Source organism: Telmatherina bonti (assembly GCF_933228915.1).
Source record: "Telmatherina bonti genome assembly, chromosome: 18".
NCBI lineage: Eukaryota > Metazoa > Chordata > Actinopteri > Atheriniformes > Telmatherinidae > Telmatherina > Telmatherina bonti.
In genome coordinates, this window is record NC_136616.1 from 9,127,572 (window position 1) to 9,152,933 (window position 25,362).

The 25,362-nt window shown below is 41.7% G+C and overlaps 2 protein-coding genes across 3 annotated transcripts in view; both read left to right on the forward strand.

The window, feature by feature from the left end:
• The first annotated feature begins 2,870 nt into the window (after nucleotides 1-2,870).
• On the forward strand, nucleotides 2,871-18,659 carry kiaa0232 (KIAA0232). Of its 2 annotated transcripts, none has more exons than XM_079258040.1 (8): nucleotides 2,871-3,004; nucleotides 5,488-6,061; nucleotides 6,244-6,384; nucleotides 9,585-9,654; nucleotides 9,749-9,833; nucleotides 9,914-13,262; nucleotides 13,419-13,527; nucleotides 15,786-18,659. In XM_079258040.1, exons 2-8 carry the CDS (start codon nucleotides 5,825-5,827, stop codon nucleotides 15,800-15,802), a joined length of 4,008 nt encoding a protein of 1,335 aa, XP_079114166.1. In that variant the 5' UTR covers nucleotides 2,871-3,004; nucleotides 5,488-5,824; the 3' UTR covers nucleotides 15,803-18,659. The 2 variants fall into 2 exon arrangements, with proteins under 2 accessions (XP_079114166.1, XP_079114167.1); XM_079258041.1 differs by lacking the exon at nucleotides 2,871-3,004 and adding an exon at nucleotides 3,317-3,446.
• Nucleotides 18,660-20,082: 1,423 nt separating this feature from the next.
• tbc1d14 (TBC1 domain family, member 14) overlaps nucleotides 20,083-25,362 on the forward strand; it is a gene marked incomplete at its 5' end in the record, with an annotated part of 46,559 nt that continues 41,279 nt past the window's right edge. Inside the window, 2 exons of the mRNA XM_079257511.1 lie at nucleotides 20,083-20,131; nucleotides 22,079-22,826. Coding sequence (XP_079113637.1) covers nucleotides 20,083-20,131; nucleotides 22,079-22,826 — 797 coding nt within the window. The remainder of the gene's footprint in view (nucleotides 20,132-22,078; nucleotides 22,827-25,362) is intronic.

Below are 25,362 nucleotides of genomic sequence, written 5' to 3' on the forward strand. Positions count from 1 at the left end.
TTTCTGGTTTTCTGAGCTTTCTACAGTGCTATAGTGTTAAATACTCATCAGACATACGAACAGCACAGTTTTTATTAACATGTTTGAGTTTTCCAGCACTCACTACGTTCGGCTTCCATGGCAACGGAAATTTTAGTGACGATCTTCTCTAGGTTGTCCACATTCACGATTTCTTGCCCCTCTGGACTTACATGTTGAAATAAATTACACTGAAATGTGCATAATAGAGCTACTTTAAAGTGATCCATCAAGCTAACATGCATGTCGTCGAACAGTGAGAGGAAGCCAAAGTACCCAGAGAAAACTCACATATACATCCAAACTCCGCACATAAAGGCAGCTGTTTTTTATATTATAATTTTTAAGAATAAATGAGCTACATTTACCAAATAAATCTGGGATTTTTAGCAAGGCTGATAAAATTGAGAGATTAATGTGGAGATAATTCTGTGAAAATAGCATTTTTTTTTAAAAAATGCATTAACAACAAAGTTAGTGCACATAACATCTTAAAATCTGAATTTGACATTATCACCACAAGCAAAGCTGAATTTGGTTTGAATTTAGGCGCATTGTCATGCAGTGAACCAAATCCGCCTAACACCAGATTATACTTATTAATAATGAAGCTTCTGACCCTTTTCTAGCCTTACAATTACAGGATGGCTGTAACATGACCTATCTGGTATATCACAATTAATCTCTCAGTCCTTGTGTCGGGGTGGGGGTTGTGAACACTAATGTATGTTATCTTGGGGTTGGGGCTCAAAAAGTTTGAGAACCTACATAGTTTGAGATGATGGATTTGAACTGGCAGGAATTTATTCAAATTATAGCCTAAATTTGTCTTAATTATTGTAAAATGATTGTAATCACATACCTTAACATTTTTGTTTTCTATTGTGTAAACATCTAAACTATAAAAACACTTGGATTACATCCCACTACTTCTTAGTGTAATGTTCAGGATTTGCTTTGTTTGACCATCACTAGAAGTACAGGAGCCTGTTAAAGTCACATGATTCATGTGACTGAATACAAGCAAAAAGGTTTCATGATAAGGAGAACAGGATAAAGCTTTTTGTCTTGCATTGTGAATTGTAAAGCTGCTGTCATACACTAAAAGTATATTGTTAGAAAAGGGAACAACTACTTCACATTTAAATTTAAACAGTGCAACCACATATAGAAGAGCACTATTTGTAGCTCAGCTAGTTTATAGCACTACTGGTACACTTCATCCAGTTGAATTTACACTGATTTGGAACAATGTGACATCAGCTTTGTTTGACTAGACACAATTACAAAGTCTAGAAGTTGAAGAGCACAAAATGCATGAATGCAAAATGTACTGAAATGATCCAGTAAAGTAAATGACAATCAGCTCACACAGCATGTTTTCAAAGCTGTAAGAAGAAACTGCAGCTTCACAGGAAGCATTTGCCTTTAACAGTACTGAAGTGACCCCCCTTCCTAGGAGAGGATTATGGGCATTTTTTTAACCACGCCATCTGCTCTAAACTGACTTTCAATTAACACTGGCAGATGAGAAAGCTGTCAGAGCAAAGAGCGGAGCAGATTGAGATGCTGCTCTGCAAATGTTTAGTCAAGGCATATTGCTGCCGCTGTGGCTGAAACTCAGACAAGATTTGGTCAGTGGCAGGAAGGACAGAAACACCGGCGAGGCAGAACAATTCTCATTAATGATAAGAATGTTTTACAGAAAATGCAACAGGATATTGGTGCCAAAAACAAAATCTCTAGATCAGAAGATTTGTCCTTTGGATGCATTGCTTTTGCTCCAGATGGTGATCAAAAATAACTTGGAAAATGGCCAAAAGGGACTGATTAAACTGCTATAGCATCACCCAGGAAGCCCATTGAAGATAACCCTATTAACACATTGAGGCTGTGTGGTTCTTATCCCCCAGAGTATAACATCTGGGATCAAAGGGCAGATGACAGAGACATCAGTAGACAGTTACATTAATACCATAGTTTGTGAAATTTTACTCGCTTTGTGTTGAAAGAACAGGTTGCTGCTTCAAGTTGCAAGGCCATACTGTGCAGATATGTAGTGGTGATAAAAATATGAATGTTCTTATAGTAAACCAGACAAACTGCAGTAACAGACACATTCAAGTGACAGAAGTAGAACTCATAGTGATTATAGTATTTTATCCTTAAAAAAAAGGCAAGGTAATTTGAGACAAAATTCAAAAGGCTGCATGCAAAAAGGTGTTTATGCTGAAGAATGGATCCCAGTGATACTTAAAACTGATTGATACCTTGACAAGCACTTATATCAGCATATGTACCTGAAAATATGTGTTCCCCTTACAAAACTTATAAATATTATAAAAATGTGTAACCAGCAGCCGTCTTACCTCCAGACACAAAAATACCTCGGATCTACAGATATTAAAGTTAGTTTTACTATAGAGTACAATATTTCCTCATAAACTGGTTGACATAAATCTAAATCACCTTTAAATTATACGTTTTCATAGCTAAATATCATTAGAAAATTATGATTTCTCATTTGTTGATCTTGTAGTTAATAATACGAATTAGGTATTTATTATACAATAATAATAATTTGCATTTTAAATAAATATACTAGTTCGACTTCTGATGCAATCTTTCCGCGGATGAATCAAACATATACCGGCAGGACAGCAGAGGTTTGCCTTGTTGCCTAGATACGAACGCGGAGGGAGGCGCAGTCGGCGGTCAGTGTCTGTATGAAACTGTTGTTTCTGCGGCAGACATTGTGGCTCTGTGCATCTGTGTTACTCAAGGAATGACCTTCCTTTGGCTGGAGCCCGAATGTCGCCGGTTTCGTTGACGCTGTTGAAAGCGCAGTAGATGTGAAAACAGCGCCATTTCTGTCGGCGTCCATGATACGCTCTGCTACCGCAGCGGATTCCGGAGCTCGGAACGGCAGCGGGAGAGAAGTAGCCGCTCCCCTTTCGCTCCTTCTCGCTGCTTCAGCTCCTGGCAGGTGAGTACAGCAGCCAACTTTCTTTTAGCGTTAAGGTTTCAACATGTGTCTGGACATGTTTAGCCTGTTTGTGCTTTTGCTGTGTGGCGACATGGCGCACATTTGTGAGGAAAAGACGCCTGACAGCCGCTGGTAGCTTCCCGGCCAGCCGCTGGTAGGCTCCCGGCCAGCCGCTCCTCCTCCCACCCGGTCACAACAACAAGCAGAGCGACATGGAAGCTAACGCTAAAGCTAGCTACAAATTGGTTTTAAATGACGCTTGTGGCGTACTGTTTGTACTTTTGGTTATTGTCATGTTTCGTAGCACAACTTTTAAGCTGGACTTAATGTTTGCGCTTTGCGACGTTTAACGAAGAGCTGAAATGTCACCGTAGGGAGCCTCGGATCTCCTGCCCGTCTCAAAGCTACCTAGTGTTGATGTCGGCAAGGATCGCTGGTGTCGGTGATTAAATTGATCAATTGAAACTCCCCTCATGTGAAATGTGCATGCTGGATAGTAAAAACGCACTAAAATGTCTGAAAATGTAGCGCTGGAAGAAGCTAACGCGGCTAAAGGTCGGTGGTCCGGCTAACCTTGCCGTCTGACTGCAGGGACACAAAGTTGCTCCAGCATGGGATTCATTTACTTCACAAGGATTTCTGAATAAATGCTGCAATGACAGCGATATTTAATCTATATATGTAGTTATGGAGTTAACATACCGCACTCGACAGGACGGTAGTTTGCGTTAATGTCAGTAAACAGTCGGTATAAAGCAACCATCAAACAACACACTATTAGCAAGTTTACGTGACAACTATGTTACAGTTTTGGGCTTTTTAGTGTCACATAAAATCGTCCTCAAACAGTTTATTTTTTATTTTACAGGGTTAAGCTATGTTGACAGTACAGTCGTAATGTAGCCGCCGGAGCTAACGTGGATCCAACATAACAGCTGGTTTGTAGCAGACACTGGTCAGCCATATTTAGCAACTATCGCACCTTAACATGCAAAGCGATCAGCTGTTGTCCTTCTGTGTTTAAGCGGAATAGTATTGCAATGAGAAAGGGTGTGGATGGTTTAAATGTTGTGGTAGCACACAGCAAAGCTTCTTATCTTGCCCTTTTGACGTTACCAGCGGGGAACTATTAAAATGCTGCTGCTGAATGACGACTGGGCCAGCCAATCACATCGATGCAGCCTCCATTTGCTCTTCACGTCGCTGTCCGAAGCCACTGTTACCATGTAACACATGGCTTTTCCAGCCAGCAGCTTCCACTAACACATGGCTTTTCCAGCCAGCAGCTTCCACTAACACATGGCTTTTCAGCCAGCAGCTTCCACTTATTCAATGCAACTGGAGGAATCCGTTTCCTTGGTTAGGAACACTGAGCCGGGACCTTTATCACCTACCTTGAATTCCTCTGTACTGATGATGTTGGGCTTAATTTGACATGTTTTTTCGCTAAAATATATATATTTTTTAAAACATCTTTGAACTTACCCTTATGGTTTAGAATAAAATAAAGCCTTAATATAATCTTGGTCACTTGTTCCCATTTGTTTTCTTATTTTCCCCCCATGCTGAAACTATGCTTGGATTTATTCTCTCATTGGCTTGTCGTGATGCACATGATGCATTTTTGCTGAGTCCTTTCCTGTCCATTGACAGAACCTAAGTTCATGTAACTAATTCACATAAAGCCTTTCTTTTTTCCTCTTTATAAACAGGGACATATCAACTTGGGCAGTGACGATATGCTTTTGTTTCGATTTGATTCCGATATTTTGGGTGCCGATTTAAATTGAGATTCTCACAATTCTTCAATATTGCTGATTTTTGTAGATGAAAAACCAAAAAAGAATTTATAAAACTTTTTTTTGCTAGTAATTTTTCTTGATTTCAGTTAGGAGAAAACAACATAGTAGCCAGACCATCATTCTGCTGCTATAATGCCCAAGAAGACAAGTAAAAAGATCAATAAAAATGACAAAAAATTTTTTTACAGTCGATTAATTTTATTTCATTGAAATAAAAAAAACCTTAAAATTGTGAAACAAAAAAATCCAGATTTTCGATTTTTTTTTTAAATTTCTTTTTTTTTTTTTTTTTTTATTTGAATTTCCCACCCCTAATATCAACTGCAATGTGTTAAGTCTTTTTTTTTTTTTTTTTTTTTGACCAAGGATACATGTCTTAAAATTTGTGCTTCCAGATCATTGCTTTGCTGTGAACAAAATGTTCAAATGATAAAATCAAAATGGCTCTCTCTTCAAACGTGGCCTCAATTTAACAATCACGCAGGCCCTAACATTCAAAGCCTTGTACACTGGTCCAGGTGTCTCAGAAATACTTAATTACATTTTGCATGTTCATGATTAACAGATTTTCTTTCATAAATGACTTATAGGATACAAGATTTTTTGTTTGTTGACTGAGTTTGCATTCAAGAATAAAATAATTTTGATTGAAACTAATTTATTCTTGTTTCTTCTGTTCAGGTTGTGCCGGTGAAGTAAAGCCGTAGTCCCAAAATGGACCTCTCTGACTGAGACGTTAACACGTCTTGTGTTTTGTTCTGCAGCTGAGATCAGTCAGCAGCGTAAGCCATGCCTCACGAGTAAAACCACCTTTCTTGCTCAAAGCAATAAAAGAAGAAAACACATCCTACATGCCTCCCCATGTAGAGCCCCTTCAGCTTGTCCTGCTGGAGTGACAGCCCCCCTCTTCCAGAGGTCCTGCCTTGTCCTCTCGCCATCCCCCTTCTCCACCTACTGCCCTACAGTAACTCCCATCACAATGCTGCTCTGCTTGAGAATGGCCAACACCTGAGGTCCCATGCGTCCAGTGAGCACCGATTCAGACGGTCCTGCTCCTCCTGAGAACCTCTCTTGCCCCTACCCCCTCGTGGGCCCTCTGCCTGCCTCGGAGATGTCTCTCCTCCAATCTTTGGGTCCAGTACAAAGCTGGCTTGGCCAGGAGCTTGAGAAGTGTGGGATTGATGCCATGATTTACACCCGCTATGTCCTCAGCCTCCTCCTGCATGACAGTTATGACTATGACCTACAGGACCAGGTAGGCCACCAAAATCTTAAAAAACAACCGTATTGCTTGTTGTAAAGTTTTGATAATTGTTATCAATCATGTTTCTGATTATCATTTGAGGTGGGTGTTAAGTATTTAACACATACATTTGACCTATTTATTTCTTTACTGTTTCTTTTTTTTTTTTTCTTTTTTTTCTTTTTTTTTTAAAGGAAAATGACATCTTCCTGGGGTGGGAGAAGGGAACTGGGAAGAAGTGGGGCAAGAGCAAGAAGAAAGGAGGGACTGACCTGAGTCTTGAGGAAATGAAGAAGCAAGCTGCAGTGCAATGTCTCCGCTCTGCATCTGATGAAGTAAGCATTGTCCTGGCTGACTGTAGGCTGCGTTTTAGCTTTCCAAGCCCTAAAAAATAATTTTTCTCTTGTATTGGAAGCGTGGCTAGTAGCCCTTACATTGCCGTGCCTTTTTTCCCCAGACGTCTGAATGAAAGGTATCCTGATTGCATTCTGCATGGTGGTGTATATTGCCTAATTATGTTAGGAATTATTACTGTAGTATTTCTTGTGGCTTGTTAAGGTGCAGTCATGCAGATTTTAATGACATGAGTCGCAGTGGATGGACAAAATAAAGCTAGGCCAATGTGGGAAGCCAAAGCATTGATAAAGGAAAGACCTCTTTTGAAAATACAAAGTAATCTTTGTGCTTGCGACACTTTGTCGTCATTAGAGAGGTTATTAAATCGGGGTCAACACTCACTTTTTCCTAAATCAAAGAAGAGCCTTTCCTGGCTGACAGTAAAATGTAAGAATTTAGTGTAACTGAGAAGTAAAACTGATGTTCCTTCCATTACTGAGTAGTTTTGTCGATCCTTTCGCCTGTGGATAAAAGAACAACCAGATGGGGACTAGATTTGCAAGAGTAAGAGTGTTTTCCTCCTCTCGGGGGAGTGAACTCTGCACTCTCCTTTTCCTTTCTTTTTCAAGCAGCATACGCTGTGCCGGATTGCAGCATTGAGTTGGTTGCCTGTCAGCTGACTGGCATTAGCACAGTGATGCAAGAGAAAACACCTTGCTTTTCTAAGCTGGAATAGTAATAATGGTTTCCCTGGAATGGTTTTCCAAGGGGATAAACTGGAAATTAGAATTATTTTTTATTTATTTTCTTTTAGGGTGAGAACATTTGCTCTGACAGTGACTGTGTAGTGCTATGTTGATGAGAAATCAATGCCTCTAAATGTAAGATTTAAGCAGCTGGTAAATGATGAGGATATACGTAGTACAGATGAGAAAATAACTATTCTGTTACTTAGCCATTTATTTATTTGTTTATTGAAAGCATTTGTGCGCTGCAGCTAAATATAGCCGAGTCATGGCTGAGCATGCCTAAACTCTCACAAGTCAGCTGGCTTGAGTTGTCAGCCGCGTGGCTTTCATTTATTCTTTCGGATCATGTCAATGGGGACATTACCCAAGGCTAAAGGATCTCCCGTTATCGGTCATGGCTCCTTATTGTTTTGGAAAAACAAATGATTCTTTTGTGTTCATGTAAGCTACTGTGTTCTCTCACATCTGGCCTAGTCTTGAGATTTCACTAAATGTTATTACTTGAAATACAACAAACAAATAAAAGCTAACAGTATTTAGTTTCATAGACTTAACCTTTACATAATATTCATATTTTGGGCCTTCATGGTAGAGTTGGGGTACATTTTAACCCGTGAAAAATTCCTTTACAGTAGGTGTTTATACCACATTTCTAACAGATCTGTTTATCTAAATAGCCGATCTCACATCAATAAGGCATGATTAATCCTCAATAAATGTTTCAGGGAGCAAAGAAAGTGCTTCTTTCCCAGATTTTACTACACTTGATTTAGGAGAAAAACATTCTATTATAGTGTTTTGTGTGTAAAACATGAACATGAAAGGTCCATTCCATTTCACAGAGATGTCTTCATTTGTAGATTATTTAGTCACATCACAGGTTGAGATCTTGTGTTTGTGGTGCCTTTAGACCCCTCTCTGCACCAAATACGTTCTTCTGGTTCCAGATTTACCTCTATGCCCCTCCAAAAGCCAGCAGGTCTGTCTCTGCATTCATCATGGCAGATCTGATGGGGACACAGACAGCTCTCAGGACATTTCCCAGGTCCCCCCTAAACTCTGTTACCATTGTCCCATAAGAAATATGTTCAAAAATAGCAATTTTTCACGATTTGACCCACTGTAATGAAACACTTTTATTTATTTTGCAGGATTGTAGGAAGTTGGCAAATAATGAACACACAAACTCTCTGCCCAATGATTAACTCAGCGTTTTATTAACCTTGCAGCACAAGAGTAAGCACATCGGTTAAGGCACTTTTCAGTTTCCAGCTCTTACCGTAACGCGGATAGGTTGGGGAGCCCACAACCCCGGTAGAGAGTGCCAAAACCAGCTGGGCGTCCTGATCAGATAGACCCGCAGCAGACTCCACCGAAGTCTGGGGCTTCCCCACTTTAATACCCCTCATTCTGCAACATAACGTGGGAGCGCTGGGGAGGTGGCCAACCATCCCCACACACACACACACACCATGAGACCATAACTTTTGTTGTTTCACATGCTCAGTTTACCTTCTTCAGTGATATAAGCAAGCAGCTCTGCAAAACAGGATTCTCTTCCCACAACACCAATGAATGAGGGCACACAACATCACCAATAAAGTTTATACTTCATTCCACTCTTGATGTTTTGTGACATCATTCAACTTATTCCCGTCCCACGACACCATTGAGTGAGGGCACACAGCATCACCATTGAAGTTTATACTTCACCCACATGATCTAAAATCCATGTTAATAAATCAAGTCTGATTTGAAACGACAGGAGTAAACAAATTTATAGCACCTGTACAAAAATGATGAAATTCAATTTTTGTATTTACAACACAGGACACGAGTACATGGAGTGTGACATAAGGTATTAGTTACAGAACAAACAGAAGAAAGTTGTGAATGAAAATGTCATGACTTATGTGTTATGAAATGTGAGTTGAGTCCAATCTTCTGCCCATCTGGGGAGTCGTATGCAGTCCATCTAATTGAATAATGTAATATGGAATAAAATTAAGTAAAATGTAGTGGAATAGAACAATCTTTCTAAATAATGCAAAATACTAATGATCCTGACTAACAATTCCATTACATAGCTACTAATTTAATAAAGTAGTTATCCTAAACAGCTTATCATTATTCATAATAGTTATTAGTATTGGTAATAGTACTACTACTAATAATACCAATAATAGTAATCTTACAATATTCACCATCATCTATCAGTATGATTTGTTAGATCCATAGCTTGGTTTAAAGCATTTGTTTTGATGTTTTGGGTAACTGGAGAAATTGTCACCAAATTTCCAGCTAAGAAAATGGTGTTTTGAGTTTTTTTTTTCCCCACTGCAGTTAAATGCTAAAACAGGTCAGATTGAACCTGAACAGCATGTCAGGTTCCTGCTTACTGGTAGGACAATATGAATCACTGATGTTTCTTGTCTTTGTCTCGTGGACAGAACTCAGGAATTGAGAGCCTGGTTGAAGAGCTTTGCTGTAAGCTGAAGGACATCCAAAACAAACAGAAAGGTTGGACAATCCTGTATGACTGTATTTAAAATGCTTTGTGTAAAAACAAGTTGAGCTGTAACCTGACAGGAAGTTTGTTCCGTCACTCTTACAGAGGAGAAACATGTTCTGAAAAAATCTGATGGCTCTCAGTCTCCAGATCGAGCCGAGTCTCCCTCGTCAAAGGACCAGGTGGAAATGTAAGCTATGAAACTGTCTGCAGATTAGTATATTTGAGCATTCCTGCTCTAAATCCCATCTTTCTTTCTTGTGTCTGCAGGTATTATGAAGCCTTTCCTCCTCTGTCAGAAAAACCTGTTTGTCTCCAAGAGATTATGACGGTGTGGAACAAGGCTAAGGCCTGCGCATACTCAAGTTCATCATCCTCTGCAGCCCCACAAACTAGCACAGACACCTCTTCCCCTAAAGATTGCAACAGCGAAGGTGAAGCTACAAAAGAGCGAAACATAGAGGGATGCAGTACTATCACCACCGTAACTAACGAGAGAGGGCAGCAGCGACGAAGCAAGAAGGAAAAGGAAAACCGTTACCACAGCGGTGCAGTGGCAGAGGAGAAATGTACTGTCCACTCAAAGAGACAGATTAGACACAGATCTGAGGGCAAGTACAGACCCAGATCCTGGTCTTCTGGCTCCAGCGAGGCAGGTTCAAGCTCAAGCGGGAACCAGGGTGACTCAAAGTCGTCCAGAAGCAAGACCGTTCGGATAAGGCACAAATCCAGGGAGGCTACGAAGAATAAGAGAACACGCAACAGTGGGCAGGTGAAGCTGCAGATGAAGGTTATCGACAAAGAGGAGCGAAGAAACGCAGGAGGGAGCAGCAACAGTGCCACTGGCGTTGCTGCCAAACAACCACAGCTTTACAAAAAGGGGAAGAGACCGCTGAAAGAGATTCGTAGAGATCCAGGCTGGATGGAAGCAAAAGAGTCCGGAGGTGAGGCCAGACACAAGATGGAGTACATGGAGGAGCCGCTTTGGTACACAGAGCCCATTACTGAGTATTTTATCCCAGTCAGCCGACAAAGCAAGCTGGAAACAAAATACCGAAGCAGGGTTGACTCCCCGGACGGCTTCAGCTTGTCAGCAGATGTGGAGAGGCTGCCGGAGAACATCCAGGGAATCTGCCTTGCCGACGAGAACTACCACAGAGCGTATTTAGCAGCCGGCTCATTTGTTGATGGCCACTTTGTGGAAGCAGAAGATGAAACCGCCGAACTCGCCGGGACTTCGAGCTGCCCTCAGCCAGAGGATAGTAGAGATTTAGATGACAAGCATCTGTCTGAATTCCCTCACTTCTATGAAGTCGATATTTACCAATCCATATTGGATACTAGTGCCTCAGACTCAATACAAGAGAGTCGGATCTTAAGCATGATTCGGCAAAAAAGCAAAGAGCAAGGAGACGTTGAGGCAGAATGTTGTTTAGTGTTAGATGGCCTTGAGCAGCAAGGGAAAAGTGCAATACGGGCTGACTCGCAGGAAGCTTCGGGATCTGTTGGATTTTTAATGGAAGATCTTGAAAACATGGTTCAGGTGTGGGGATGTTACTCGCCATCCACATCCGAAGATATAGATGGGGAAAGCTTCATTGGAGACTCTCCCATCCGGCTCTCCCCTCTCCTCGATAGTGTTTCATTCACCTTGAGCAAGCTGGCGAGAAATCCGGAGGAGCCGCCCGTTCCCGAAGCGCCCGGCGATCCATCCTGTTTGAACTCATCCTGTTTCTCTCTGTTTGAGCTGCAGTATGACAGCCCCACTTTTCCCTTCCCCCGCGACTCACTCACCGTTGGTCACGAAAACAACACAGATTCTAGCAGCTGTCTCGACCCACATTCTAATAAACAGTCTCGTTTGCTAATATGGACCAAAAATAGTGCCTTTGACGAAACTGAACACTGTTCTAATCTATCGACGCGAACTTGCAGTCCCTGGTCACATTCAGAAGAGACTCGGTCAGACAATGAGCAAGGCAGTGCCCCGACAGAGGATGCTGCTCGAATTGGCAACGAAGAAACGGGTTGTGTTATCCCCCCTCTTTCTGGTACATATCTAGAGGATGACATCTTGGATTTTTTGCAAGAAGACTCTGGTAAAAAGTGTGAGGGAGTCAGTGTTGGCACAACAACCAATCAGACATTCACCAAAAAATCTAAATTAGAATCTGTGTGTGGAATTGCATTGGAAAAAGATGAGAGTAAACAATACAGCACTGGCATGTTTTCAGACAACGCAAACCAACAGAGTGATGATTACAGCTCAGGGATCATAAAAGACATTTGGACTGCAATTGGAGATGGCAAAACTGCAATTTTTAGGCATGGAACAGAAAAACTAAGCAAAGGCCTCTTCCCGAGCGAGCCAGATCCTTACAGTTGCAGCTGTCTAGAGGTCCAAACGAAAGGCGTTCCTGTTCAGGGACCTCAGAAAAAAGCAGTGCAGCGGTCTGAGTATCACCTCTGGGAAGGCAAGAAGGACGAACAAGACTTGGCCAAAAACCAGCTCTCCAAGGTAAACAATACTGGGGATTACATGACTCCGTCCAAGCCCTGGGACTTGAACTCTGACAAGGAGGGTACATCATTCATCCTTGGAGGGGTGTATGGAGAGTTGAAAACACTAAGTGGTGATAAGAACTGGGCTGTCGCGCCACCAGACGACACCCAGGACAGCCTGCTACAGTGTGCGGCTGCTTCCAGCGCAGACATGCTCACCATCACTGGCACAGACGTGTTCATGAACGCAAGCAGCTGCTTTGCTCCCGGACACCGGCCCCTGTGGAGGCCTCTTGTGTCCTTTGGGCAGAGTGACCAGGCCATTAGAGGAGCTGGAGATGGATTGAATAAGGGATTTTCTTTGATCTTCCATGAAGATTTCATAGGATCTTACGGAGGCTTGCATAGTGAGGAGCAAGGTTTAGAATACCCGTTTGCATCCCTCAACCTGAACAATCCCTTCTCTCAAGTCCTCCATGTCGAGTGTTCCTTTGAACCCGAGGAAATTGCTTCTTTCAGTCCGGGGTTCAAGCCCAAATCTATTCTTTGCTCGGACTCTGAGAACGAAGCCTTCCACTCTCGAATATGTGGCATCAACCGGACACAGTATAGGGCCATTCGTATTTCCCCCAGGACTCATTTCCGACCAATATCGGCCTCAGAGCTGTCGCCTGCTGGAGTGAGCGATTCAGAGGCCGAGACCGACAAAGAGGAGATGAGTTTTCCCGTCCTGGCTCCGGTGGATGTCTTCGATGACCCTCAAGCAGACCTCAAACCTCTGGAGGAGGATGCAGAATGTGAGGGCCCTTATTATGGGAAGTCAGAACTGGAATCTGGTAAATTTTTACCTAGATTAAAGAAGTCTGGCATGGAGAAGAGTGCCCAGACCTCTCTGGATTCACAGGAAGGATCTAATAGCCTCCTGCCAATCGCTGAGCAAGAGATTTGCTTAGACTGCAAAACGGCAGGGTCCAGCGCTGGTGGACAGACTAACGTCTCAGTCGGCAAGACTCGCAAAGAGGAATCTTCAGGAGAAAAACAGTCCTGTATGTGTTCACCAGAGGGTCAGCTCCCCGAGCATGGGATTCCTTACGACTTTGTTGGTAATGTTCCAGAGGTAAGGGTCACTTTAAAACTTGCTGAATGATTTCTGCTTGTAGAAGTTGGTGACTTTGAGATAGACTTGCCTCTAGCTGTAAATGGCTTCCACTCATGGTGTCTCAGGTGACTGTTTCCTAAAACAAGCTAACCACTTCTCATTTGTTTCATCTAGTTTCCTCTGTCAGATATAAGCAGACAGGGAGGAACTGGCAACCAGCAAGATGAGTGCTGGTGGCAAAACACAGTCTGTTCCCCCCTTTTCCCTGGATCTCAGTGTACAGGTAACCTCACAACTCCGAGGCTCTTTTCATGCACGATAATACACGTTTGTTTGCACACCAAACTCATGTGAAACAATCTAAATTAAATTTATTTACCTGTTTTTTTAGGTGGTGTTTGCTAAACCTGCAACTTGGTGTTTTGCAACAAAACTTACCTTACTTGTCTGTCCTACTAGCTTGTGGCCTAGAAGCTGGTCTAAAAAGTATTGAATTGTACCTGGCAATGCTGTAATCACCTGGGCTGGAAGTAATTCTGCAGTGTGTATGAAATTAGAAAAGTTTTAACTTCCTACTAGTAATAAAATGCTTTTAGTCGTTAATCAGTACTGGTGCTGTGGTCATAGATGGAGAAGTGGTTGTGTCATCTGTCTACACAACCCTGTTTTACCAAATTAAATGAAAAACAATCTGGTTTCATTTTATATTATTGAAAAATCTAACAGAAAAAAACTGAATAAATGTGAAAGTACAACATTTTGTCTTTTAAAAATGGCTCATTTTGGGAACTGATAGGACACCGATACAGATTTAATGTCTGTTGGAGTTGTCTTGGTAGATAAATTGGCCTCCTGTGAGTCTGATGTTGGCAGCAATGGTTGCTCCAGAATGTTCAAGTTGCATTAATTTCATTATTCTTAATTGCATATTAATGATTAAAGGCAGGAAAAAAGAAAATCTGATGTGGACACCGTTGATAAGCTGGCACTACATTCCTCTTTCTCCTTTTCAGGCAGAAATAAAGCAGGCTGTGTACTTGGAATTTAAAATCTGTCTTATGGAGAAAAATGAATCAAATGCTGTGTAATAAGAATTAGGATTAATGCTAAATGGGAACTGTACACTGAATAAATGACCAGAATTAACACCAGAAGGAAACTTTTAGACTGAATATCATTGGCTGATGAGGATGCAACTTGTTGGTGCATCCTTTAAAAAAAAACAACCCATGACAGCTGTACCAATTTACCTTTCTTATCATTACACTGGTGCAGGGCTATTTAAAGTGCAAGTACCCCCCCCCCCCCCCCCCCCCCCCCCCCCCCCCCACACACACACACACACACACACTACTTTTTCATAACCACCTGCTGCCATCCATCCATCCGTCTTCTGCCGCTTATCTGGGGTCGGGTCGCGGGGGCAGCAGCCTAAGCAGGGAAGCCCAGACTTCCCTCTCCCCAGCCACATTTGCCAACTCTGCGGGGGGGATCCCGAGGCGTTCCCAGGCCAGCCGAGAGATATAATCCCTCCAGCGTGTCCTGGGTCTTCCCCGGGGTCTCCTCCCAGAGGGACGTGCCTGGAACACCTCACCAGGGAGGTCCAGGAGGCATCCTGACCAGATGCCCGAGCCACCTCAACTGGTTCCTCTCGATGCGGAGGAGCAGCGGCTCTACTCTGAGCCCCTCCCGGATGACCGAGCTCCTCACCCTATCTCTAAGGGAGAGCCCGGCCACCCTGCGGAGGAAACCATTTCAACCTCCTGTATACGAGATCTGGTTCTTTCGGTCACGACCCACAGCTCATGACCATAGGTGAGGGTAGGAACGTAGATCGACTGGTAAATCGAGAGCTTCGCCTTCTGGCTCAGCTCCTTCTTCACCACGACAGACCGGCGCAGAGCCCGCATTACTGCAGACGCCGCACCAATCCGTCTGTCGATCTCGCGCTCCATCCCTCCCTCACTCGTGAACAAGACCCCGAGATATTTAAACTCCTCCACTTGAGGCAGGACCTGACCCCCGACCCGGAGAGGGCAATCCACCCTATTCCGGCTGAGGACCATGGTCTCAGATTTTGAGGTGCTGATTCTCATCCCAGCCGCTTCACACAGGTGTGAAGCACCTCCTGCCTAACATTGTAAAACATCAGAAACGGCAGGTCTGAGGGATCAGGGACTGAAGACTGCTAGCAGGATGGAAAGATTCAGACAAAGCACGGACACCACACAGCTCAAACTGTAGGAAGCACTACCCATTTAACTAGGTAGTGTTGGAGCAGGGTAATGTTGAGAATCTGCAGTGCTGCGGCCCTTCTGGGACTGAGTTCAGAAGCTCTTTGTCTTGTCCTTGTTTGTGATCTTCTAACAAAATAAAAAAATTAATTCATGAATAAACCATGAGAAGACGCTGGTCAGCCTACTTTATCGACATATATCGATACCGATCATCTACTTCCAGCTGCAGCATCTATTCCATGTACAGAAATGATAAAACTTTGTAGTAAAATCACCCAAACCATTTTCTGTCTTCTTTCTTTAGGGAGCAGCAACATTTGAACTCCAGTTTTAACGAGGAGTCCCGTCTGCGACGTCAAGCGGGAAAATTCCTCCACCCTTGTAACTGGACCTCTACCAGCAAAGATTCAGGGTAATCTCAGAGCTGGAAAAGCTAATGTAGGCGAATTTTCTGAGACACCTCTCCAAAACTCCAAACCATAACCCTGTTGGTTTTCATTTACTAACTTTAAAAAATGAGAAAAAAAAGACAAAAAAACCTTGTGTAATCAACAATCAGTTCAACAAAGAGTGAAAATAGGAAAACTCATAAAAATATGTTGTCTTTGAGTGACGTCATGAACAGGCATACATTTTCTAATTTGTTTCAGTTGATTCTTCCGTACACTGGTCCTCATCCAAAGTCTCGCAGTTAGCTAGTAGGGACAAGTTTTTGTTCTTTCCTTGTTGGTTTTTGTTCCCACCATTTTGAGTTTGAACAAAGATACTGGTGGTTGGTGGTGTCCGAATGGTTGTGCATGTGTGTTTGTCCAGCCAGTCTCACTCCTTTCCTTCTAGCTGAACCTAATGTTGTGTGAAACAACCGCTATCACATCCTCTACTTTCCATCTGAAGTTCAGAAAGACCATAAAAAATTCATTTAATTAAAAAAAAAAAAGAAAAAAAAAAAAGGATGTTGAGATTTTCTGTTTTTAGTTGCGCAAGAATTTGAGAATTTAATTTATCTAGTTTGCTTGGATGACTTTCTGAATGTGAAGTAGAGAATGTGTGCAGCTTTCTTATAAATATCCGCAAATTTCCCCGTGTGTGGAAAAGTCTGAGCTTTGAATGGTGATAGTCTTTCAGAAGCTAGCAGTAGACAGTGTGGTTTGTGAGGTTAAAAAATAACTAAAAAAATCTTTTAAACAAAAAACATAACCAGAAATCAAAGTGTTTCTTTGTTTTTGTTTCTTCTTTGGGGCAAAAAAATAAAAATACTCTACTTGAACATACAATGCTGTATTTAAAAAAAAAAAAAAAAAATTAAAAAAAACCCCCACATAAAACGATGTGTGTGGGGTCAAATCCCATCATGAGAAAACACGACTACAGCCATTTCTGCAGACACCTCGGGTGCAACTGGCTTAAAACTTTTCTTTTTGTTGTAAATTTGAAGGTACAGACAATTGGTGCTACAAACGTTCATAAACCTTTTAAAGTTGCAGTTCCACAGTTTTGCTGACAAGTTGATGGAATAGTTTATACTTCAGTCACTCACATTTTTCTTTTCTTTTGTAGCAAAACTTGCGGAGATAAAGTTCTTCCAGATCAGTTTTTGCTTAATGTGGCTTTTTTACTTTAAGGTCTCTTTGTGAATCTAATGATTAAGTTCATCCTTGCGGTTCAACGCCCCCCCCAGTTACAGAAAGAGCAGAATTACTACCAACAACACGAGTGTTGGGATGACTATCAAACCAAAAAACAAACAAGCCGTGACTACACTAAGACACAAATGCTTTCTTTTCTCATGAGGTGTGTTTTTACTTTTGTTTTTTTTTGGTTTACAATCTATTGTTGAAACATTGATTTAATGTCTCACTGTTCATGAGTGTGGTGGCATAGAACTTGTGAAGGCACTGAGTGTAGTCGGAGTTTCATCTCAGAGACGTGAATGCAAATGCATCAGTACAGTGCAGTAAATCTGAAACACCCTCTCAATAAATTGGCTCTAAAATCTGAAATCCTCCTAAAAACTCTGGGTTTCAAATAACAAACTGAATATAAAAATGAACCTTATTTTTTCCTCTCCTATTTTAACATATGGGGATAGGATATTGCATCCTAGCAAGACCATGAAGCACAAAACTAAAATCATCTCTCCATTAATGGTGAATTTAGGTGCACTGTAATGCACTGTTGCAGGGGAACGGCTTCTGTTGGATAAATGCAAATGAAGGCCTGAGGTTTGTCCACAATTACACTTCAACTGAAGAAACAACCCCTTCACCTCATCCCAAAATGTATTCAACTTCAGGGTCTTGCCCCCCTTTCTTTGACAGCTGTCAGACACTCAGGAATTTTTTATTATAAGCATTCTCTACGCTCAAACCTGTGACAGTGCATTGATGCATTAATGTAAAACCTTTTGATTGTAGAGGAAAAATGGAGTTCCTTTCGAGCAAACCGCTGAGGTAACTCAGTAACTTAGAGCTATTAGTTTAGCAAAGAAAAAATCTAAGCCATCATAGGTTGCATAAGCAATGCGAAGGGGGAATTTATGAACCCGGAGTTCTATGCAATACCTTGGCGCATGTAAACACGAGTACAAGGACAGAAGTCGTGCAGTTCAGCTTGCATGCGGATAATTTGGGACGTCTAAGAAAACTATGGAATGTCTCCGAAATAAAGCATGCAAACATCACACTCCATCTTTTTAAGTTGGATTACGCAACACGTTTTCATTTAAAAAATAAAAAAAGAGGTTAAATCTGTGAAAGAATGTTTTGACTGCGTGTTTGTTGGTGAATGTGTGCAAGAAGCAAAAAGCACTTGTAAGGAATGGATCGCATCTTTGTCCATTCAGCTCTAACATTTTGATAGGCCGCATTTAAACAGTAAACAAACAAACAAAAACATTCTAGACGAGGAAATGCGTTCAGTGGGGGTGTGTGTGTTTGGTAAGACGTTGATGGGGTGACAGAGTTTTGATTGTACGGTGGTCTGAAGAGCATATCCAGCACTGAAAACTTCTGTTTTTTCCTCGTCTCTACGTTCTTACCCAGAAGATGCTCCTCCACCATCCTCTTCCTCCTATCCATCTGTTCCCGATTAGCCGTGTTCTAATTTAATGTACACCCCTGAATGAATTAATTTGTTTCATTGTGGATTTTCTTAACATCTAATAAAGGAGTAAACCAAAACCTCAATTTGACTTATGGTGTTTCCTTTAATATTTTGCACATTGACAGATAATGTGGTACAGTTCAGCTCCATGACCTCATGGTGACACTACAGAGTAAGATGAAGATCCGGTGAGAAGAGTTATCACAGGTCTCCTTACTGTACTTTTATAGCTGAATACGAACTCAACGTTGAATAAAACATATCTGTAATAGATGTAGATTGTTCACTAGGTTGTGATGAAATGACTTAGCCATGTCAATGACCTGTGCTTTTCTTTTTTTTAAATTTTTTATTATTCTTTTTTTTTTTTTATTAAATCCTGCACTAAAAGTTCAAATTGAATAAAGTGATCCCACTTCTGGGTGTAGGATTTTAAAGCACCAACTTCCAGCCTGTGGGTGTCAAACCAGGACTGTCATAAATGTCAGAAATAATTAAATGCAACATTTTTTTAAAATTTTATTTTAGAAAGGTAGGTTAAATTCCTAATTTGTTCAATTGAAATTGATTTTTTTATGTTTACATATACTTTAACAAATGCATAGAACGCTAAATTGAAGATAGTTATACAATGCTAAAATGAATGCAGGACAGAAAATAGAATTGGGAAAGGAAAAAAAAGATTGTTTAACTTTTTTATTTATAAATTAAGTTTGGACCACTGTGTTCAATTTTAGCAAGCAAAACTTAAGCGAAAAAATAAATATAAAAAATAAAACTCAAACAATAAATACAATATCTTCCTCGGCATTAATAGATACGTTCGTGGGGGAAAATTGTACATATTATTAGGCCTTGTTATTTTTTCTCTTTATTATTAATCGTGTGGGAAAGTCGATTAATAATGTCTGCAGGTCCAACTAACAGGTGAATCCATCGAGGCTCTCCGTTCTTGACTCGATTACGTCTCCGGACATAAGTTTGTTTAAAATGGCGACGGAAGCAGCCGAACAGGTATGAAATGTTGTAGTTATTTTCCATAAACGTGTGTAATGTGTTTGCGTTTCAAACAAACAGCAGAGACGACTTTCCTGCATTGTTTTGACCCCATACAGGTGTCGCGCGCAGTTTAAGTTAAAACTGGTTCCACTTGAGGAAGCGCAGCGGGGAAATGGTGAGTTGGAACAGCTACAAGTGCGCTTGGTGAGCGCGAGCCAGTGCCTCGCGGGGTTTGTGTTCACCAGCTTCTCTTCCCTCCTCGCGCTAAATACTTTTTGACGCTAAACCGCTTCACTCTGGTGCTGTTTGTGTGCGTTAAGATGCGCCGAGGAGCGGGATGTGTAGGTGATGCAGCAGGAACTCCAGCATCATCATGGACCACTCCATCCGGCGGCCACCTGTCTCCCACCTGTAGCGTCATCAGCTGTCTCCCACCTGTAGCGTCATCAGCTGTCTCCCACCTGTAGCGTCATCAGCTGTCTCCCACCTGTGTCGTCATCATGGCAGGTACGACCCACGGCACGCGGGACCGGAGGGATGGCCACCTGGGTATGTATCTGGAAAGTCTGGATTTATTCAGGGGTCTTTAAGTCGCACAACCTGTTCACTTTCACATGAGCTGTTTGGGTCAGAAAAGTTTAGGAAATGAAACGCACGTGCGTGCTTTTTAAATAACATGAACGTAACAAAACTTAAATGTTTTGATTACGTATAATATTAAAGCCTGTCTTTAATTCTACGAGGATAAACCAGGTAAACCAGGTAAACTATCCACATAGTTGGACTTCTCAGCGTTTTGCAAACGACTGAATTTATCTTCAGTTGATCAAAGCTGGATTAAAAAGCAGATCTGATTAAAATTCACGGCTCATTAGTTTAAATGGAATTATGAGAAATATTGACAACATCTAGCCTCTCCCCAGCTCTGGATTTTCTATTATTTTAGGTTAGTAGCTTTGTAGACTCTGCATGTGACATGCAGAACATGCATGTCACATGCAGAGTGATTCTCCTGCTTTTCACCGAGTTGTTGAGCTCAAAGCAGATTCCTTGTGTTACCTGTAAATACTGATATTATATTTGTACAGTAAGACTTGTGTATATTCAAATGGGTGTTGCAGTCAAGCAGGCAGTGGTGGTTGTTATTGTTGAGAACTTTGCTGGAGCAACAACATTTGTCTCCTTTTGTGTTGCTTTAATTCCTCTCTTCAACAGCAGTTAAAGCCTTTTGTTTGGGATTATTACTAATATAGGTGACAGGTGGTTGTAATAACTAGTTTATTTGTGACCCATAGTTGTGGATCATTTCCAGTGTAGTGCATGAACAACCTGCTGCTGTGTTTTGGGTCGAAGTCCGCCAGTCTCACATGACATCCTGCAGGTCAGGGTTTAGAGCTGGGTAAGAGTTTGGCTTTGTGTGTCTGTGGTTTGGAAAACACTAAGCCCCTTGTTGGTCTTTTTAAGTGCATACCCAGTAAGTTTTTGCTACTTTTGCTTTAAAGTTTTTCTTCCCATCTTAATGCTGAGAGTTGCAGCCTCCTCTGTTTAAATGACTCGTAGCTTAGCGGCGCAGTTGGTGTTGGAAGCATGATGTAGCCCCGCTGGGGCCCCGTTCGCATTACATTCCACACTCCAGTTACAGCCTGGTTACTGTAGGATTCTGTTTCACTTATCAAAACCTCCACACCCAGGTATCTGGTGTCCAGATAGATCAAAGGAAATCTTTAACGATGCTTTGTTTTCAAGCATCAGCGTTCTGCTGTATTTGTTTGGTCATTGTTTCATCTGATGTCTCGGTCTCTGATGGACAGCAGAAATGAGTGTTGCCCAGTATTTCTGCAGGGTGCATGGGTGTTTTCTGGGTTCAAGCTTACTCACACAATCAAAAGACATTGGTGTGAGGTTTACTGGTTTCTCTAAATTCTTCAGAGGAGTGAGTGTGACCAGTCGTTTGTCTCTCTGCGTCAGCCCTACCATAGACGGGAGATCTGTCCAGAGTGCCCCTCTGGTGTCTAATGTTGACAAAAAAATTTGGTGTTGATGAATTTTAATTTTCGACTTTATAGACAAACATAAAGGACCAGGAGCATTTTTAACACCCAGACAAACAGATCTGCCAAAAATGACCTGTTATTCTGTTTTGCTGGTTGAACACACAGTTGCGATGTGGAGTGTTTGGTGCTGTTTGTTATATTTCAGCTCTTAACAACTTAATTTATTTAGTTATATAAAAGCAAAATATATACAGTAAAAGAGTTGTAATAAAATAAGTCAGTTAATTTTGTAGTTAGTTAGTTTAAAGTTAGTTTTGTACATTTTTTTTTGTTTTTAATCAATTAATAATAGATAAAAATAAGGCTTTTTAAATACGTAATAGTAAATAAATAATAAAAACAATATAAAATATGTACATCAATAAAGAGTCAGATAAATTTGTGACTGCAGCCATGAAGGGTTAAGAGCTGGTTTGTAAAGATGAGCTTCTGTTCTTTGCAGGTTTGTCTGGAGAAGTCATCGTGGAGAATGGCTGTGTGGACAAACAAGCGACTACCTCCAACCTGCAGGATCAAAGCAACCACGATCCCAGCTCTGCTAAACGTAACCAGTTCATCCTGCCCAGTTACAAGCCGTCCTCCACCCCTATCTACTACAGAAGTCCCCAGAAAAGCTACTCAGACTTGGATGCAGACGGCCACAGTTTGACCTCTCAGGACTCAGGAATCCCTACGTTGGAAGTCAACCCCCCAGACTCCATCGTCCATAACCACCAACTCTCTCTGGCCTCCAGTCAAGACTCTCCAGCTACCTTACCACTGGACGATGATCCATCTGACGGCAACGCCATCCGCAAGTCCTCCACCTTTCCCCGCAGTGGCTATGACTCCATCCGCCTCTTCAGCCCCACCCTCAGATTATCCACCACCAGTGGGTTGGGTGTTGGGGGCGGAGCCTTAAATCGCAGCGACGACATCTCCGTGTGTAGCGTGTCCAGCATGAGCACGGAGCTATCAGTCTCAAATGAAGACATCTTGGATTTTACAGTCACTTCTGACTCCAGCGCTATCGTCACCTTGGAGACGGATAACAGTGGCGGGTCTCACTTCTCAGAAGTGGTGTTGTCCTCATCACCGGGAAATCCAGGAGACTTACGAAGTCCTGCACGGTTGCATCTCGGTTCAGGGCTCACGCAAGACGAGGATGGAAGGCAGAAGAAATTAGGATCTCTTGCAAGCCTATTCAGCAGGTAAGTTAACGCTTGCCTAATTATCTCTGGATATGGAGGGTAACCTGGTTACCAGTACGGTACCAGAATGTAGTGAAATTGTAAATATGTGTTTCCCTTTAACGTTTCTTCTAGAGCTGCACAATTAATCCCTAAAGAATCGCGATCTTGATTCATACTTGGATACGATCTCATTTTCAAATGACGACGATCTGAAAAAAAAAAAAAAAACCACGAATGTAGCCCATTTCAAACTGGGACAACATCTGCATCAAAACAAGCGCTCCCTCTTTCTCACTCAACAAATGATCTCAAAACTTGGCGACTTTCTTGCTAAATCTGGCGACTTTCTAAACCCCCATGGCGACTTTTTTAGCAAAGTTGATGTGCTGCTAAGACGTGCAATAAATATTTATATTGGAAAAAAAAGGTGATCGTGCAGCCCTAGTTTCTGCTCTTTAGCAACAACTCCAAACCTTACAAGCTTAAACTGCCCATTCAGACATATTTTCTGCTCTTTGTGACCCCCGACCGTTGGTGGATTGAAAACGACCATTTAATGAGGAATCCACAGGAGTTAAACTCCCGTCCTGGAGGGCCAGTATCTGGCAGGTTCTTGTTGTTTCTCTGCACCAACACACTTGGTTCAAAGTAAATGGATCCAACAGCTTCTTGTCACTCTATTTATTCAATGCAAGGATGCAATGAAACAACAACAGGGAAACAAACAACAACAACTTGCAGGATTCCAGCCTCCGAGGAGTTTGACGACTGTGCACTAAACACAGATTATTTTGCATTTCAAATGTGTAAAGAAAAAAAATTCAGTTCTGCTTGGAAACGTTGTGGTGCAAACAAGGCCTGAGAGGCGAATGCGTAACTTCCGCATCAAGTTCTGTGCAGCCTGTGAACAAACCCTTTATTTCCTTCTGGTGGGTTGGAGCAGGGTTACCTATAAAACATGCAGGGCCTGAATTGAGAAACCCTTCTGTAAGGAGAAAAATAAAAAATTCACACTTGCTCTTGCTTGCAAACATTCTCCTAATCTGTCATTGTAAGGACATCTGTTGGATTTATGCCTGGACTCTTGCTCAGAACTGTTCTTTCTTCTGGTGAGACCATTCTTTTATGTATTTACATGTGTGTTTAACTGCATTTTTCTGATGAAAAAATCCTCTTGAGCTTCTGTTGTCTGGTAGACGCCTGAACGCTTTGGGCCTGTATGATTTTAGACATCAGAAAAACTTTGCTCTTTAACAGGGCTGTTACACTTTCACTGTTCCCTGCAGTTGATTACTCAGGACTCATGACCAACCACACAGTACCGAGGAGGAGACAGTCCTCTGGACCAGAAAAGAGCTGGCTGGATCAGACTTGGAAGAATCGGTGTTATATATGATTAGTTATTTATATGGAGTATGATAGAAATGATACTGGAGGTGAGAACAGCTGAGTAATGGATCAGTTTGTCTACCCCTAGTGTTTAGAAAACTGAAATGCATTTCTTTTTTGTTTTAAAAAAGTTTGAGCCATCCAGAGGCTTTAAATAGAAAAAAGAAACCAGTACTTCATGTGAGTCACATGATCTCTGCCATGGTCAAGTAGGTGTTGCTCAAACTTTACTAAACTTGCTCAACAAAAACTTTCCACCAAACTCCTCCCACTATTCTGTGTATCTCAGCTCACACACTCCGTGATCCTCACCGCTGCAGTCGCCAACATGACACAACACTGCATAAACCTGCACTGTCACTGCAGGGGGGGGCACTGGGTTCGGGGGCTGGGGGGCTGGGCTGTGGACGTTCTACTGGTAATTAGGACATTGCAAATTTCTGACTTTAAAAGAAAAATCTAATTAACTTTATTTAAAATATAAATTCATTTTAGAACACAAAACACACATATATATATATATATTACCTTTTGAAAAATGATCAAAATCTTCTGTAATTTATGTTCAGCTACATACAAAACCGTCAGGATGCTGTGGTAAATGTGACTAAAACACAAACTCATATTCCTGGAATATACATGACAATAAACCTAAAAAAAATCCTCTAAAATTATTAATACTGCTGGCCGAGGGTTTGAAACAGAATGCAGCTCATTTGCAGCAGAAAATAGGATTAAAAAATACCACGCAGCTGCAGCATCCATAGCAACCACCTTAGCAACGATCTCACTATAAAATCCATCCATCCGTCCACCTGTCTGTCTGTCCGTCCATCGTTTTAACTGCTTAATCCAACTCAGGGTTGCAGAAAACTTGAGTCTATCCCAGCAATCATTGGACGAGAGGCATGTACACCCCGGACAGGTCGCCAGTCCATCACAGAGGACTATAAAACATGACACAAAAATGAATCCAGTTTAGATTGCTACAATTATTGTGAAATGGAAACCCTTAGCAAAGGGGTGAAACACAAGCAACCTATAACTTAATTTGGAGTGAGACCAGGTGGTCTGATGATGACATACTTCTGTCTCCTGGTTATTTTCTAAAAGACGGCTTCACCACTGCTCAGAAGGAAAATTGCTCTTAGTAATAGATCAGTTA